This window comes from Carassius gibelio, chromosome B3, assembly GCF_023724105.1.
Source record: "Carassius gibelio isolate Cgi1373 ecotype wild population from Czech Republic chromosome B3, carGib1.2-hapl.c, whole genome shotgun sequence".
Classification (NCBI taxonomy): domain Eukaryota; kingdom Metazoa; phylum Chordata; class Actinopteri; order Cypriniformes; family Cyprinidae; genus Carassius; species Carassius gibelio.
The window spans coordinates 4,464,527-4,481,951 of NC_068398.1; the positions used below are offsets into that span (position 1 = coordinate 4,464,527).

Genomic DNA, 17,425 nt, shown 5'->3' on the forward strand with positions numbered 1-17,425 from the left:
AGCAAAGGGTGCAATGGGGTGTTTGAGGGAGGTGAGAGGAATGTTAAGCTTACTAGCGAACTGGAAGTCCATGAAATTACCCTCTGCCCCAGAATCCAACAAGGCGTGATGCTCGAGTGCGTGGGTGGACCACCGTAGACTCACCGGAAGGAGTGTCGATGTAGATGAGGTCTTTCTGGCAGAGATCCCACCCGATAGTAGCCTCCGTCTTACTATCGGGCTTGGTCTTTTACCGGACAACGCTGGATGTGATGTTCTTGACTGCCGCAGTATAAACATAGTCCCAGGGATCTCCGCCTGATCCTCTCCTCCCGGGAGAGCCGAGCTCGCCCCACCTGCATGGGTTCAAGATCTCCCGGTGGGCTGACCGCAACATCAGAGCGCTGATACTGAGCCTCCGGTCTGTTCGCGAGAACTGCTCTCCCCCTCCGTCTGGTGGCTTGATCGAGTCGATTCTCCACTCTGATGGTTAGGTCAATCAGACTGTTGAGAGAAGTGGGGAGCTCGACGGCGCGGATCTCCTGTTGGATGCGGTCAGCCAACCCATGCAGGAAGTGATCCCACTGCGCCTCCTCGTTCCACTTACACTCCGCCGCCAGGGTGCGGAACTCAATCGAATAATCGGAAACGGACCTTTCCCCCTGACGTAGGTCCGTGAGAAGCCAAGCCGCTTCCCTCCCGGCGGCGGAGCGGTCGAAGACCCGTCTCATCTCTTCCGAAAGTGCGTGGAACGAGGCACAGCAGCTGTCTTGGTTCTCCCACACCGCCGTCCCCCAGAGGGCAGCCCTTCCCGTAAGTAGAGATAAGACGAATGCCACCTTCATTTCCTCGGTGTAGAACGTGCGGGGCTGCAGGGCGAAGTGCAGAGAACAATGAGACAGAAATGATCGACAGAACTCTGGCTCACCCGCATATTTCTCCGGGATGGGGAGGCGTGGTTCGGGCTGGGAAATCCCCCCGGAGACGATCGGCGGTGTGGGTGGCGTGGGAGGCGCAGCGGGTGACGATTGTTGTTGTTGTTGCGTCTGGAGAACGAGCTCGGACACCTTCGTCACCATTGCTTGGAAGGCTCGACCCATCTCATCTATCGCCTTGTCTTGGCGATCCATACGACCCACAGCTCGTTGCAGAAATTCTTCGAGATGAGATGGGGAGCGATCGCCTGCTGCTTCCATGATGGTCAGATCCTACTGTAACGCCAGATAAAAGAGGAGGAAGCAATTGCAGGCAATCAGATGTTGTTTATTGATAAAGAGTGTCCAGAGTGTTGGCAATGGCAAGGAAGGTCTACGGTGGCGTGAGAAGAGCGGGATGGTGAAGTCAGCGGTGCAGGTGAAGGTGGTCAATGGTTGGAACCAGGAACAGACCGGAACACTGACACGCGGACGACAACTCGAATCCAAACCAGCACACAAACACGGAGGACGGTAATCCAGCTAGTGCATGGAGACATAAGAGAGGATCTGACAACAGAGAGAGAGCGAGGTGAGTATAAGTAGCAGAGGTATGATGACGATCAGCTGGAGCGAGACAATCATGACATGACATGACAAAACATGACACGGAGGAAACACTGGATTTCCTACCGTGACACTCTCTCTCTCTCTCTCTCTCTCTCTCGAATAGGCAATATTTGAGAAAATGGTTTAGCGATATCTAATTATTGGGGGGATTATTCTACGGAAGTTATCGCCCTGATCAGACATATGCTGTGGCACTATAATGCAGTCTGTAATGATATGAAGTTAGCATATATTAGTGATTTTTTGCAAACATTTCTTTGAGTAACATGACCGTTAATATGAACTCACAATTGAATGTAACATAAAACAAATGATTACTTTTCGTTAAAATCTTTATTTATGCCAAAAAATATTACATTTATGTGTCTTTTTGTTCGCTGTAGCAGCCATGTTGCCGAGATAATTCATACCCCTTCGTTTGAAGTGTGGTCCCGAAAAATCTTCATTTGAAGGGCTATCTGGCCCTTCCCCTTACCCCTACCCCTCCAACCAAAAGAGAACCGAGACACCCCTTCACGTGAACGCGCGAAACGGAGGGGTAGGGGAAAGGGGAAGGGCTAAGGAGTAGAATTGGGATTGGGCCTTAATTTAAAAGTCCGTAAAAGTGACTTTGTATTTCTTTGGGATAGCACAATCAAGCAACGTTCACTTGCAGAACGCAAGCTTCTAGAGGACACATAAGTCTGAAGTAACAAATTTAGGTAAATGGGTGCAGAGCCAGTGGTAGTTTTGTAGGCAAACATCAATGCCTTGAATTTTATGCGAGCAGCTATTGGAAGCCAGTGCAAATTGATAAACAGAGGTGTGACGTGTATTATTTTTGGCTCATTAAAAATTAATCTTGCTTCCTTGTTCTGAATTAAAGTTGCGGTAGGGAACTTTTGACGCTCTAAATAAACAGAACTGCTTGCGTCTTGCGGAAGAACATCGTAGCTGGAACTACTTCTCTCTGTTTATGTCTATGAAGAATCACAAAGGTATTGGGTTACTCCGCCGCGGTACCCCCGAAGCAATCTAAAATAGTCCGAATATAAACACTTATTATAGGTGCACCCTAGTGATTCAGGACATGCCAAAAACACGGTTTGGAAAATGGATTCATGGTGTACTCGCTTATTATATACATTTTTCTACATTTTGAACACAAACAAAGTTACGGACCGCAGCTCTGATTGTTTATTTTTTACCGGGAGCGATGGAGTTTCTGCAAATGGCAATAGGACACTGGGAGGAGCCAGAGGAGCCTGATTTTTTACACAGATTATCTGTCTCATATTCTACTGTCAGGACATAATGACAGGTTTAATAAATATGTAAAAAATATTTTTTTACTAAAGTTCCCTACAGCACCTTTAATGTAAAGGTTTGATAGAACTGGTTGGAAGACCCGCTAAGAGGGCATTTCAATAGTCCAGCCTGGACAGTTGTGCAGCATGTTCTGAAAGAAAGGGCTTGATCTTCTTGATGTTGAATAAAGCAAATCTGCAGGATCAGACAGTTTTAGTAATGTGGTCTGAGAAAGTCAGCTGATCATCAATCATAACTCCAAGGCTTCTGGCTGTTTTTGAAGTAGTAATGGTTGATGTGCCTATCTTGATTGTGAAATTATCATGAAACGATGGGTTTGCTGGAATCACAAGCAGTTCTGTCTTGGCAAGGTAGAGTTGAAGGTGATGGTCCATCATCCAGCAAGAAATGTCTGTTAGACAAGCTGAGATGCGAATAGCTACCGTCGGATCATCAGGATGGAATGAGAGGTAGAGTTGAGTGTCATCAGCACAGCAGTGGTATGAAAAGCCCAGAACCTAATGATGCCATGTAGACAGAGAAGTGGTCCAAGAACTGAGCCCTGAGGCACCCCAGTAGTTAGATGTTGTGACTTGGACACCTCACCTCTCCAAGATACTTTAACTTTATTCTTTATCTGATAGGTAAAACTCAAACCTTTGAAGTTTGGTTCCTGAGATGCCTTTTGCCAGTAGGGTTGATAGGAGGGATCTGGTGGTTAACTGTGTCAAAAGCAGCGGACAGATCAAGCAGAATAAGTATGGAAGATTTGGATTCCGCTCTTGCAAGTCTTAGAGCTTCATCAAACTGAGAACAAGGCAGTCTCAGTTGAATGTCCACTTCTGAAGCCAGATTGGTTGGTGTCAAGGAGGTTGTTGTGTGTGAGTATGTGGAGGCGGAGGCGTGGTTTAGCGAAGTCTTCAGCCGAGAGAATTAGGAGACGAACGGTAAATGAGCGGGCTGAACGGAAATAATCAACACCTGTCTCTTCTTTCAGTAATTGGTGTGGAGAGAGTATTTAACGCCAGGAGAAACAGGAGTAGAACGGAGAACCAGACTAAGCTTTCTGTTTATGGTGCGAGAGGCACCGTTTTTGTTTTATATTTTCTTATTAAAAACTGTCAGCAGTAAAGCCGACCCCTCATTCTCTTCCTTTCAACCTTTGAACCCATTTACAGTGGTACCGAAACCTGGGAGAAGGAGGGACGGGCTGCTGAAGATCCCTCGCCGCTGTGGTGAATCCGCTGTGCCATCGAGCTGGCGAGGAGTGTGCCACCATGGACGCTCGAGGCGGTGGGCTGGAGGGAGTTGCCGTGGACGGGCGAGCTCTCTGCCGGCCGCCCGCGATGTGGAAGGGCGGCTGCCGTCCGTGAGGGAGCGGAGGAGTCGGCGCCGTTCGCCAGGGGGTCGTTCGGAGTCTGCTGCCATCCACCGGGACGGGGAGAAGCAGGGAACGGGGGACTCCTGCCGGCTGCCCAAAACCCGGAGGAGCCGTCACCGTCCACCGGGTGGCGGAGGAGTGTGGTGCCTTCCGCCGAGGGCCGTCCAGTGCCACCGCCAGGCACCGCGGAGGAGATCACCCAGTTGGTGGAGGGCCGAGCAGCAGTGCGTCTGGGAACCGGAATTTTTTTTTTCTCTCTCTCCCCCTCTCGTCTCTGTCGCTCCTCCTTCAATCTCCTTTTCTCTCGCCTCATCTGGGCCGAGGGATGTGGGAACGAGCGATGCTGGTGGAGTGATTGGGAAATAAGCGACACCTGCGACCCACCGCCGGTCTCGAGTCCCACAGAGGAGATGGAAGGATATAAAACTGGAGCGATGACAGTGAAGGACGAGAGAGGACCAGGCCTGGGCTTTTATTTTATGTTTTGCTTTTTATTTGTGCACATCAGTCGTCCGTGAGGGCCTGATGCGCTGTTTTGTGTTTATTTTGAATTATTAAAATGTCGGTTGATTGTCCGCCGGTTCCCGCCTCCTTCTTCCCGATGATTATGGAGTTTTTATTATTACAGAGAAATGTAGAGACTTGGTTGAACACGGCTCGTTCAAGTGTTTTTGCAATGAAAGGAAGAAGGGAAACTGGTCTGTAGTTCTCTAAAAGAGATGGGTTGAGGGTGGGTTTCTTAAGTAGTGGAGTTATACGAGCCTGTCTAAATGGTGAGGGAAAAATACCAAAAAAAAAAAATTTTTCTTTAAGCTAGTGTATTTGTTAATTAATATGACAGCTGAAAACTAGCAGATGGGCTGAATGAAAATGCAGTTTCACTCGTGGTGGTAGGAACAGCACTGATATAGTGTTTCCTTGTTTATCGCCGAATACAAAGCAGCACTGTGATTACATTACACAGAGTAAGAGAAAGACAAAAGGATACCAACATTTTTTAATGACAGTCAGTTCCCTTCAGAGATACATTCATATAAACCACCAATTCAGTGTTTATATTTTTTTGCAAAGAGTGAGCTTGCTGCCATGTACAGTATTTTCTCTGCTGCAGCATGTGCTCTCCTCATACCCTCCATCTTCAGCACGATCTGCCTTTGGGATGTGTGTACACCGTGCTTACAGACTTGGTTTTATTTCTTCACAAATAAAATTTTTGGAAAATAGTGCAATACAGTTTATGTGCAAGTTGAGAATAGAACCTTTATGGTTAGTTGGCCAGTGCATCTCTACCACTAGGTCTAAAATTTAAGCTTATAAAGGGCTTTCCATAATGTAATGGGGTAAGGCAAAACATGTTTTGGGAAAAAGACTGAAGTATCGACACATTTTTTTTTAATTAATCTTGAATGAAAAATTACAGTGTACCTTTAAACATTGAAGTGTTAACTTGTTTTGCATCGATAGTTACAGTTCCGCTCTCCCTTGGCGTAATGTTTATTATTTTATGTGTGTGTGATTTATTCTCTTTCAGAAATGTGGAAGTGTAAAATTTATGGAATTGCAGTTTCTAAATCTAAATAACTTGAACATCAGATATAACTCAAACAGATAATAACTCAAACAGAATCGGACTTATAATCTCGGGCTGTCAACACACAGCATCTAGATTCAAAATCATTGTCAAAACTAGTTACAGGCTGCTCCAACTAGCATGAAGTTCCTAGAGAAGATCCAGCAGCACTTGTTTAGAGCTATGACAAAGTGATTAGTAGAAGAAATACCTGAGGTACTTTAGTAAACTACTTTTAGTAACTACCAATACCACATTGGGGAAATACTACCAGTCATATTTAAAACCTTAGCTAAAAAGATAGTTCACCCAAAAATGAAAATTCCAAACCTGGTGAGTAGATTACAGAATTTTCATTTGACCGCATATAATTACATTTATGTGCCCCATGGTAAACCATGTAAATATTGCATGATGGTTAAATGATCTCTCTCTTTCTCTGTAAGGATTCTAAAATAATTTGTTCTGAGAATATTGTATAATAATTTATAATACATGCAGTATATTGCAGTTGACTGATTTACTGAAATGCTTAATTTTTAAATGTTTAATTTTGTTTTGACTTGCCATTTCAAAGATTTAAACAATACTAGACTTCATTAAATTTCTGCGATCATTTAACCATTATCATAAAATATTTATCTTGTTTATCATGGGTCACATAATATGCTGTCAGATCACAAGCCTGATCTGGGCCACACTCCTCCCACCAACAATCGGCCCTCATCTTTGCCATGATCCACGCTGTGTCATCATCGCCACACATGGCCCAGCTCTTGGTGAAAGTTTACCTGCTTCCATTGCCGACAGGAGGCCAGCAGTTCCAGCTTGAGGCCACATTTGGGACAAGATTTCTTGTTATGTTGGAAGGACAACAATGTTCATGATGTTCAACTTATACATTGTCTTTACTTTTAAATAACTAAAAAACAGGCTTTTACTTTCTATGGTGAGAAGTTAATTTTCAGTTTACATTATAGCATTAAATAAGTGTTATGGTGGACAGAGGGTTAAGCAGTGAAGGACAAAATACAGAAAATGCCATAGCTGCATAACTGGTGCTTCTAAAGCAAAGATCGTGGATTTGATAAAATACAAAAGGATGATTATTGGTCATGTCACAATAACCACATAAGTATCCAAACATGTACACACACACACACACATGGTTGGACGACTCCATTAAGGATGCTGAAATTGAAATAGAGAACTATTTTTTAAATCAGGAGAGACCTGTATTTAGCAAACTGGCCTGTTGTGCTGCAATGTAAGGAAGTTGGTAAAGCATGGTGCTTATTTAAATGTATGTTTTTATAAGTTGTAGACAAAGTAGTCCCTTTTAAAGTAGTAAGAGTTAAACAGAGGACAGAACCCTGGATAAATGATGATATTCTCAAGGTATTTAGGATGAGAAATAAGAAGTATAACACATTTAAGAAAAATAGGGATGATCAAAATTGGACAGAGTACAAAAAGGTGAAAATTTAAGTGAGCAGATTAGTGATCAATGGTAAAAAGACATTTTATTGAGAAAATTGTGCAAAATAGAAATGATTCAAGTAAGTTATGGAAGTCCCTCAAGCAGCTTGGCTAAAGTAATAGGTTGAAAACAAAAGCCATAACATAACTCTTTATTTGGGGAATAATGTCACAGCAGAAAAGGTGACAGTGGCAGATAGTTTTAATAATAACTTATTATCAGTTGCTAGTAGACTAGTGGAAAAACTACCTGTCCAGTCAGGGCAGTATGAAGAAAGTCGCATCTTTGAGTTTTACACTCGGCAAGAGGTCAAACCAGATGGCTTCTCTTTTGAAAAGGTGTCAGAGGCAGCTGTACTTGAGAAACTTAAAATCCTGAATAGCTCAAAAGCCACTGGCTTTGACAACATTCCATCTAGATTTTTAAGAGATACTGCTGAGGTTATAACCCCATGTATCACCCATATTATAAACATGTCTATTGGGCAAGGATATTTCCCTAATGAGCTTGCCAGAGTAATTCCACTTCACAAGAAAGTGAGTAAATTAGACCATGGGAACTATAGACCGGTTTCTATTCTTTGTAATCTGTCACAGATAATTGAAAATATTATTTTTGAACAGATTGACAAATATTTAGCATGACACAACCTACTCTATAAGTTTCAGTCTGGGTTTCATAAATCACATTCCACTGACACCTGTTTATTGTATCTAACTGACCACATTAGGAAGGAGGTACATAAAGGTCATTTTTGTGGTATGGTCATGTTAGACCTACAGAGGGCCTTTGATACCGTTGATCATGGTATTTTGGTTTGTAAATTACAAGCCATTGGTTTTAGTGACATGTCAAATGGGTGAGATAATATCTGAAGGATAGGAAACAGGTGGTGGATATTGGAGGAACAAAGTCTCAACCACAGTGTATAGAATGTGGGGTTCCTCAAGGGAGTGTTTTGGGCCCACTTTTTTTCCTTATATATAATAATGACCTTAAGTCTGCATGTTCATGTGAACTTTTTTTATATGCAGATGACTCTGCGTTATTGTTTTCACATGAAGATACAAACATAGTTGAAATAACTCTAATTGTAGAACTATCTAATGTCAGTAGGTGGATGTCAGATAATAAGCTATCACTTCACTTAGGGAACACAGAAGTCATACTGTTTGGGTCAAAAATAAAATTGAAAAGATCCCCTGGTTTTAAGGTTTTAGTTGGTGATAATGAGATTAATGTAAAGGACTTGGTTAGTTACCTTGGCTGTGTGCTGGACTGCCACTTGTCTGGAGTGGGCCAAGCGCAAAAGGTACTTACGAAGGTAAATCAGAGATTCCAGAATCTCAACGTTTTTGGACAAAAAAGCTATGCTAATTCTGGCAAATGCTCTAATTCAGCCACATTCTGATTATGCATGTTGCTCTTGGTATAATGGTGTCTTAAAGCACCTGAAACCTAGGCTTCAGATGGCTCAAAATATGGCTATAAGGCTTGCATTGAACCTCCCCATGAGAACTCATCTTGATATTTCTCATTTTGAGACTATTGGGTGATTAAAAGTAGAGGATCGAGTCTCTCAGATTCACCTGTGCATGGAACATAGGACTGTGCATGGGGCTGTCCCAAAATATTTGAATAACTATTTTAATTGAGTGAGAGATTTACACAGATACTCTACCAGAGGCAGTTCTACTGATTTTGTACCTCCAAAAGTTAAGAGTAGTTTAGGTAAAGATTTCTTCTTGTTTGTCGCAACAAGCTTGTGGAACAGGTTGCCAGGGAATTTAAAGACGACCAGAAGTTTAGGAGGTTTTAAGCTGGCATTGAAAAAATGTCTCAGATGCCAATGTTAGTATGACAATATTTTATAGTTTTGTCTTGACGGTTTTTATTTTGTGTTATATGGGTTTGATGGTTGATGTTTGATTTATTGCCACTTGCTTTGTCTACCTTTACTCAGGACCCCAGTGGAAATGTATGATGCAAAGATGTATCATATTTTAAACAAAATGGTCAAATAAATCAAATCAAATCAAAATCACACACACACACACACATACACACACACACACACACAATAACCCTAACTGCCATGATTTTGCCAAATAAGACCTTTTCCCGAATCAGCATATTTTATTGATTCGGTCTCAAAAGATAGTCCTATATATATATTTATAACTAAAACAACATGGATCAGTGGATAGTCTAAAAAATGGCACCATGCCAGGGTGACGTGGAGGAGACGAATTGTTGAATAAATTATTTATTTTAATTTTCTTTGCATACAAAAAGTATTCTTGTAGCTTTACAAAATTACAGTTGAACCCCCAATGTCACATGTATTATTTTACTGTTTTAATATTATTTATGTTTTTAAACCTTGATCGTGGTACTATAATTACATAGCTATCTATGGAGGGTCATAAAACTCCCAGATTTCATCAAAAATATCTTAATTTATCTTATAGATATATATTGTTTTTGTTTTTCTTCAGTTTTAAAGGAATAGTTAAATTCCAGAATGAATATTTCCTGATAATTTAAACCAACAGGTTGGAGTTCCAAATTTCAGTTCCAATGCTGCTTTCAAAGGGCTTAACAAGTTCCTTGTGACACTTATTGGGATTGTGCAAAGCCCTTTGAAGCTGCATTGAATCTAAAATGTGGACTTTTAAGACCACTATATATAGAAAAGTCCTCAAAAAAATTTTCCTCAAATCTGTCATTTCTTTTTGACTACGTAAAGAAAGACATGAGCATCTTGGATTACATGTGGTGAGTACACTATCTGTAAATATTCATTCTGGAAGTGAACCTGTCCTTTAAGTTGAATATATTTAATTCAACATTTTGATGAAACTGTTCCATGTTCTTCATCAGAACAGTATTTTACAAACCCGATTTCAAAAAAGTCGGGACATTGTAGAAATTGTAAATAAAAACAGAATGCAATGATGTGAAAGTTTGTGGATGTGGAAGCAGAATACAACATAGATGAAGTATCAAATGTTTAAACTGAGTTGATTTTAAATTTCATGGCATCAACACATCTCAAAAAAGTTGGTACAAGGCCATGTTTACCATTGTGTGGCATCCCCTCTTCTTTTTATAACAGTCTGCAAACGTCTGGGGACTGAGGAGACAAGTTGCTCAAATTTAGGAATATGAATGTTGTCCCATTCTTGTCTAATACAGGCTTCAAGTTGCTCAACTGTCTTAGGTCTAATTTGTCGCACCTTCCTCACACAGGGCAGCGTGATGCTTTCTTTTGGGGGATGTCGTGGCCTAGTGGTTAGTGAGTTTCACTCCTAACCCTAGGGTTGTGGGTTCGAGTCTCAGGCCAGCAATACCACGACTGGGGTGTCCTTGAGCAAGTCACCGAACCCCCAACTGCTCCCCATGTGCCGCAACATAAATGGCTGCCCACTGATCCAGGTGTGTGTTCACTACTGTGTGTGTGCACTTTGGATGGGTTAAATGCAGAGTATGAGTTCGGGTCACCATACTTGGCTGTATGTCACGTCACTTTCACTTTAATTTTGTCTTTATGATGTGCCAAATGTTTTCTATGGGTGAAAGATATGGACTGCAGGCTGGCCATTTCAGTATCTGGATCCTTCTTCTACACAGCCATGATGTTGTAATTGATGCAGTATGTGGTCTGGCATTGTAGTGTTGGAAAATGCAAGGTCTTCCCTGAAAGAGACGACATCTGGATGGGAGCATATGTTATCCTAGAACTTGGATATACCTTTCAGCATTGATGGGGCCTTTCCAGACGTGTAAGCTGCCCATGCCACACACACTCATGCAACCCCATACAATCAGAGATGCAGGCTTCTGAACTGAGCGCTGATAACAACTTGGGTTGTCCTTGTCCTCTTTAGTCCGGATGACATGGCATCCCAGTTTTCCAAAAAGAACTTCAAATCTTGAATCGTCTGACCACAGAACAGTTTTCCACTTTGCCACAGTCCATTTTAAATGAGCCTTGGCCCAGAGAAAACATCTGCGCTTCAGAATAATGTTTAGATAGGGCTTCTTTTTTGACCTATAGAGTTTTAGCCATCAACAGCGAATGGCACGGTGGATTGTGTTCACCGACAATGTTTTCTGGAAGTATTCCTGAGCTCATGTTGTGATTTCCATTACAGTAGCATTCCTGTATGTGATGCAGTGCAGTCTAAGGGCCCGAAGATCACGGGCATCCAGTATGGTTTTCCGGCCTTGACCCTTACGCACAGAGATTGTTCCAGATTCTCTGAATCTTTGCATGATATTATGCACTGTAGATGATGATAACATCAAACTCTTTGCAATTATTTTCTGAGAAACTCCTTTCTGATATTGCTCCACTATTTTTCGCCACAGCATTGGGGGAATCGGTGATCCTCTGCCCATCTTGACTTCTGAGAGACACTGCCACTCTGAGAGGCTCTTCTTATAACCAATCATGTTGCCAATTGACCTAATAAGTTGCAAATTGCTATTCCAGCTGTTCCTTATATGTAAATGTAACTTTTCTGGCCTCTTATTGGGACCTGTCCCAACTTTTTTATAATGTGTAGCTGTCGTGAAATCCAAAATGAGCCTAAAATGTCTCACTTTCAACATTTGATGTTATCTAGATTCTATTGTGAATAAAATATAAGTTTATGAGATCTGTAAATTATTCCATTACTTTTTTACTCACAATTTGTACAGTGTCCCAATTTTTTGGAATTGGGTTTGTAAATGTAATTGTGCTGCAGGGCCGTGCACAGACCTTTTGAGGGGCATGTGCTGAAACTGAAAAAGGGCACCCCCCCCCCCTTTTTATATCAAGATTATTTAGTAAGCCTGCATAAAAGGAAGAAACGGTCACATCTTCATGACAAATTCAATAACACAAAATAATAGTCTCAAAAGCTTTAGATTTATTCACGATTAATAACAACCATAATAATAATATTAGATAATTAGATAATATAGATAAACAGGGTTTTAAGGGCTTCTTTAAACCTAATACAACAGCAACCTTCTTTGAGCCATGTATCTGGCAAAAATTTGATACTGTGGTGGACCAGGGATGTTGGTCTCTTGAAGGTCTCTTATTCACTACACTTTCCCTAAAATAAGCCAGCAATGAAAAAATAAATAAAAATAGTGAAAATTACAGTTGCAGTGAAAGGCATTTCTGAAGGATCACGTGACACTGAAGAGTACTGAACTGGAGTAATGATGCTGAAAATTCAGCTTTGATCACAAAAATAAATTACATTTTAAAATATTCAAATAGAAAACAGTTATTTAAAATTGTAAAAATATTACACAATATTACTGATTTTGCTGTATTTTGGATCAAATAAATGAAGCCTTGGAATGAATCATGAATTACATTCTGCATGATAAAATATAAAGATTTCAGTGATCTGTAATTTTTTTTTTAGTTACTACTACATTACTGTAGTAAAACAATGTTTTACAACATTTTATACATGTGAGGACGAGCGGAGAGTATACCATAACATGATTAGCCTAAATGTTAATAAATTAAGTGTATCAGCAATCATAAATCAAAGAAGAAATTTATTATCAGGTGACGAGGATCACTCGTCGCTTTGTGTAAGTTCCAGTACGAAACAGCGGGGGACGCACCTGTTATGATGGTAAAAACAAATTATATGTTGTTGTATTACTTATCAAAATATCGTTTTTCACCAGCGAATGTGTGCAAATGTGATTTTTTTTTCTGTCCGTCATTAAAACGGCATCACATTACATTTTCATCTAGGTTACAAACTAGTTTTTTTTTTAGCTATATAGACGGAGCGCTCAGTTTTTCCTGTGGTAAAATGCATTTGGCCAAAATAGCATTTTATAAAAGATGAAATGCAACTGTATGCACAGGCTGTGTTGGCTATGTATTGGCTATGACTAGATGGCAAATGCTAGCCCTCTCTCTCAGGCGACGTCCCACATGTCTCAGTCAGTGAGTCAGTCAGACATCAAATAAATAAAATATGAGCCTTTATAGACATTAGTAGTACTTATTCAAACAACAAGATATTTATTTACCCTTCGCAAAACTTTGTTCAGCTCAGCTGGTGTCTACTGTGCGGCTGCTGTGGAACTTCAGTTGATTCAATGAATATATAGAGGGGGCGGAGTTATCAGCTGACTGACAGCTTGAGGATCGAATAAGATTTACACAAGCTCGTTTTAAGAACTTTCATTTGCTAAATATTTGTAAAACAGACGTAAAGGGTGACGTAAAGGGTGACCAATAGCATTGATAAAAAAAAAAAAAAAAAAAAAAAACACCACCAAAAAAAGGGCACTTCGGAGTGTAAGGGCAAAAAGGGCATGTGCTCTGCACAGGTTGAGCCCTACCTGTGCATGTGCCTGTTGTGCTGTATTTCTTAAAAAACATCAAATAAAATTTTTATATTTCAGTGGCATTTGTACAGACTTTGTATTTTGTCTCTCAAATAAAACTGACAAAGCATGGTTAAGATGGAAAATTAACACTTTATTGAAGGTTTTAGATTGTAATGATTTGTAAATTAACAGTGTTTCTATGTAGAACACTTTGTTCTTTCACTGTAATAATCTAGGAAAAATCTGTAAAATAAGCGTTTTACACTGTAGAAAAGTCCTGTAAGAAAAGTAAAAAAAAAAAAAAAAAAAGACTGCCAGCAATCAAAAATAGTCAAATTAAATTATCTTTACCTATTTAAAATGGATAAATCCGTAAAATAACATTTTCACTGAAACTTTTAATGAAAAATATCTGTAAAATAATTGTTTTTCACTATATTTGAATTAAGATATTTTACTTTGTTTTTATTTATCTATTTATTTTACAGTGTACTCTGGCCTGTTTTTTGTAGAGAGTATTTTATTGTAATACTGTATTCATCACTATTTCCTCTCGGTGCTGTGAGTTCTTCCTCCCTGCAAAATAATTCAACAAAACATTTTTTTTTGAGCTATCATGATTGCAGATTTTTCCAGATCATTTCAAAAACTCACCAGCTCTTCTTGCACAGATGATCTGAAGAAGAATCACAGTAGGAGCAGCAAACACTGCAAACTCAATGATAATCACAATCACTGCAGGAAAGATTAGACACAGTCAAGAAAATAAAACAGACTCAATCTGTGAAACAGGAAATCAAATCAAAGGTATAAAACAACGAACAATGTAAAGACGTGTGGTACCTCTGAATATTGAACCAGCAGAACTGACTTCAGTTTCTGTTGGATATATGATCACGTTTGTTAGTTCAGCTCAAACATAATGAACATAGAAACCAAACTTCAACATCACAACATACTTGAGCTTCACATCACAGAAATGAATGAACTTCCACTGCTTCAGGAGTTTATCATCTATAATTTATTAGGATTACACAACTTTTACTCCACTACTTTTCCTAAATAAAATGTATACTTTTACTCCGATACATTTCCCATAAGTATATTCATTACTTACTACCAAACAGTCAGAAGAACACAGAGTGTAGTTTTTCTTTTCTGTAGATGCATAATCACATTTAATAATTTTGCGTCTCTGAGCAATGGACGATGTTTAATTATTGAATGAATCAGCTTTTTGAATGAATCATTTAAATCTCAATGACTCATTAACATTCACTTATTGGCGGTTTTAATTTCACAATTCGACAATTTTTTTTTTCATGTTTTACATTATTTCAAATATATTCAACGTTTTATGTTAAAAGCAAATCATTAATCCTATTTCTGCGTCTGTATCTGCAGTTTAATTGAATCCATGTCCCCTATGAGACACATAAACTGTGTAAATACATACTATTTCAGGTGCAGATTCCAGAAATGTTTTCTTATTTTGGAATGAAAGATATGACATGAGCATGCACAACAATGAAGGATTCTTATTCTTACCCCAAAACACAAAATGGATATATATCTTTGCTTCTTTTCCTTTTAGCATTTACTTGTACTTTTACTGTCAATACTTAAGTACGTTTAAGATTTTAAAAATACTTTTCATACTTAAGTACAATAAATATCACATACTTTAAGACTTTTATTCAAGTAATATTTAAAACGGTGACTTCAACTTCTACCAAAGTCATTTACTTTAACTTGAGTATGACTTTCAGGTAGTTTATACACCACTGAGAAAGGCACTGGTTACCATGTGACTAAATGAAGCAATTAATGCCTCATTTATGTGCAACCCTTCAGTTTTTCCTGAATGAATGACATTATTAATCCTCAGTCATGTGTCTGTATCAGATGGTTTTCTGAAATTAAGTTAAGAAAGTTTGTTTCTCACCTGAATACCTAACAGTAAATGTGACTGAAGTCTTGACTTGAGTAACTTCACATCTCCACTCTCCGTTTTCATCTTCATTCAGGATTGTTGTATTCAGAGAGGTGATACAGTGACCAGGAGCTGATATCTGATATATGGAGTCTGATCTCTTCAGTTTAACACCACCCTGATTCACCCAGAACAACTCAATTCGCTCAGAACGGATCCAATCATCACAAGAGACTCCAGTATATGAATACAACTGACAGGAAAGAATCACAGATCGGCCTGCACTGATCTCAGATGAGGAGACTGAAACACAAAATAACACACACATCACACACATTACAATCATCATGGGAGTTTAAATGTAGAAGCTACCCTTTTTAAATTGACCACATAATCATTAAATTACCATGAAGAACATGCAGATAAACACCAGCATCAGTTCCCTGTTGTTGATCATTCACATATTGTCTGCAGGTGTAAGATCCACAATCTTCTTTTGTGACTCTCTTGATGTTCAGAGAGCAGTCAGACCCCAGACTCAGTCTCTCATGTCTCTCTGTGTCTGTCTTCTTTCTCCCTGAATTAATCAGTTCAACTGTTACTGAATCTCTGAATCTGTTATTATAGTTCCATGTAGTTGAGTTACAGTCAGGAAGAGCATTATTACAGGGCAGACGGACATCTTTACCAGAACTGATGAACACATGAGCATCATCCACTCCACTGAGACCTGAAACACAAGAACATCTGAGTGATTATTATACTATATATTAATAAATGAAAAAAAATAAAAAAAAAATAGCATACATTATTTTTTCCTCACTTCATGCAAACAACACACTCTCCAGAATAAACTGTTTGTCTTGATCAGAGAGCTGTTCGAATCACAAACACACTCTTAACATGAAGATAATTCAGCATCAGATGTTTGAGTGTGAAAGCGTCTAGTTTCAGTGCGTTCAGGAATAATCCAGTATGTTCTGTTTGTAACACAATAATAAACTGATCATGTTCAGATGAACTCTTTCTCAGATTAATTCACTAACTGTCTTGAAGAGAAAACACAGATGTCTTTACCTGTGAGAAGTGAAGAGAGAAAGATCAGTCCCAGCAGACACAAGTGACACTTATCAGCCATCTTCTCTTTCTGTCAGTCCTTCCTCTTCATTATATGATCTCAACTCTTTCTCTAAATACTCTCAGCTCTTCCTGTGGTTTTTAACTTCCTCTGATCTACAGACTGAGTGTTGAAATGTACAAGAGTTGTTATATAGTGACACAATGCCAGTCATGATGGAGAAGTGTTGCTTCACATTTCTATATTCATACTTTCCTACTCCACAGCACTAGAAACTGATTGTCATCTGCATTAGAGACAGTTTGATCATAACTGTTCTCATGTCATTATTTTTCAGATGTCAGAAGAGAGACTGATGACTCTGTGCTGAGTTTTGTTGATCTATGAGTTATTAATAACCATAAGCTCCGCAGAGGACTGACTGACTGAAATTTCAGTTATTATTCACATTAGATGAGGACAAGTTAGTGTATTTCTGCTATATCTCCTCTAAAGGAACCAATGACACAATCAACATTTCCATTCGTCCTGCTTACAGTGAACAATCTTTAGTAATTAATGTATATTTTCATATCTGTGTATATTTGACAGTTACTGTGCTAATTTTCCATAACTTCATGTTTGTGTGATAGATTTTCACAAAATCTGTAATTTTTGAGCTAAACATTTGCAGTCCAATAATGAGTCTTCTTCACACAGTAGTGATGGATGTGTCTTTAACAGCTTGATCTGATGTATATATAAACAGAGGTACTCAAGAAGAACAAGCAGAACCTGATTTTACCAAGTGAGACATGTTCCTGGGACAAC

General features: G+C 39.4%; 1 protein-coding gene and 1 long non-coding RNA gene across 2 annotated transcripts; both read right to left on the reverse strand.

The window, feature by feature from the left end:
- Window positions 1-13,925: 13,925 nt before the first annotated feature.
- On the reverse strand, window positions 13,926-14,486 carry LOC127952645 (uncharacterized). Its single transcript, XR_008153016.1, has 3 exons — window positions 14,448-14,486; window positions 14,259-14,339; window positions 13,926-14,180 (listed from the first exon to the last, which is right to left on the reverse strand). It is a non-coding gene; the product is annotated as an uncharacterized LOC127952645 (long non-coding RNA).
- Window positions 14,487-15,481: 995 nt separating this feature from the next.
- LOC127952060 (uncharacterized) lies at window positions 15,482-16,698 on the reverse strand. Its single transcript, XM_052550322.1, is given in 3 exon segments — window positions 15,482-15,840; window positions 15,944-16,267; window positions 16,615-16,698. Coding segments are annotated over 3 exon segments (744 nt in total). The 5' UTR covers window positions 16,676-16,698.
- Between the last annotated feature and the right edge of the window lie 727 nt (window positions 16,699-17,425).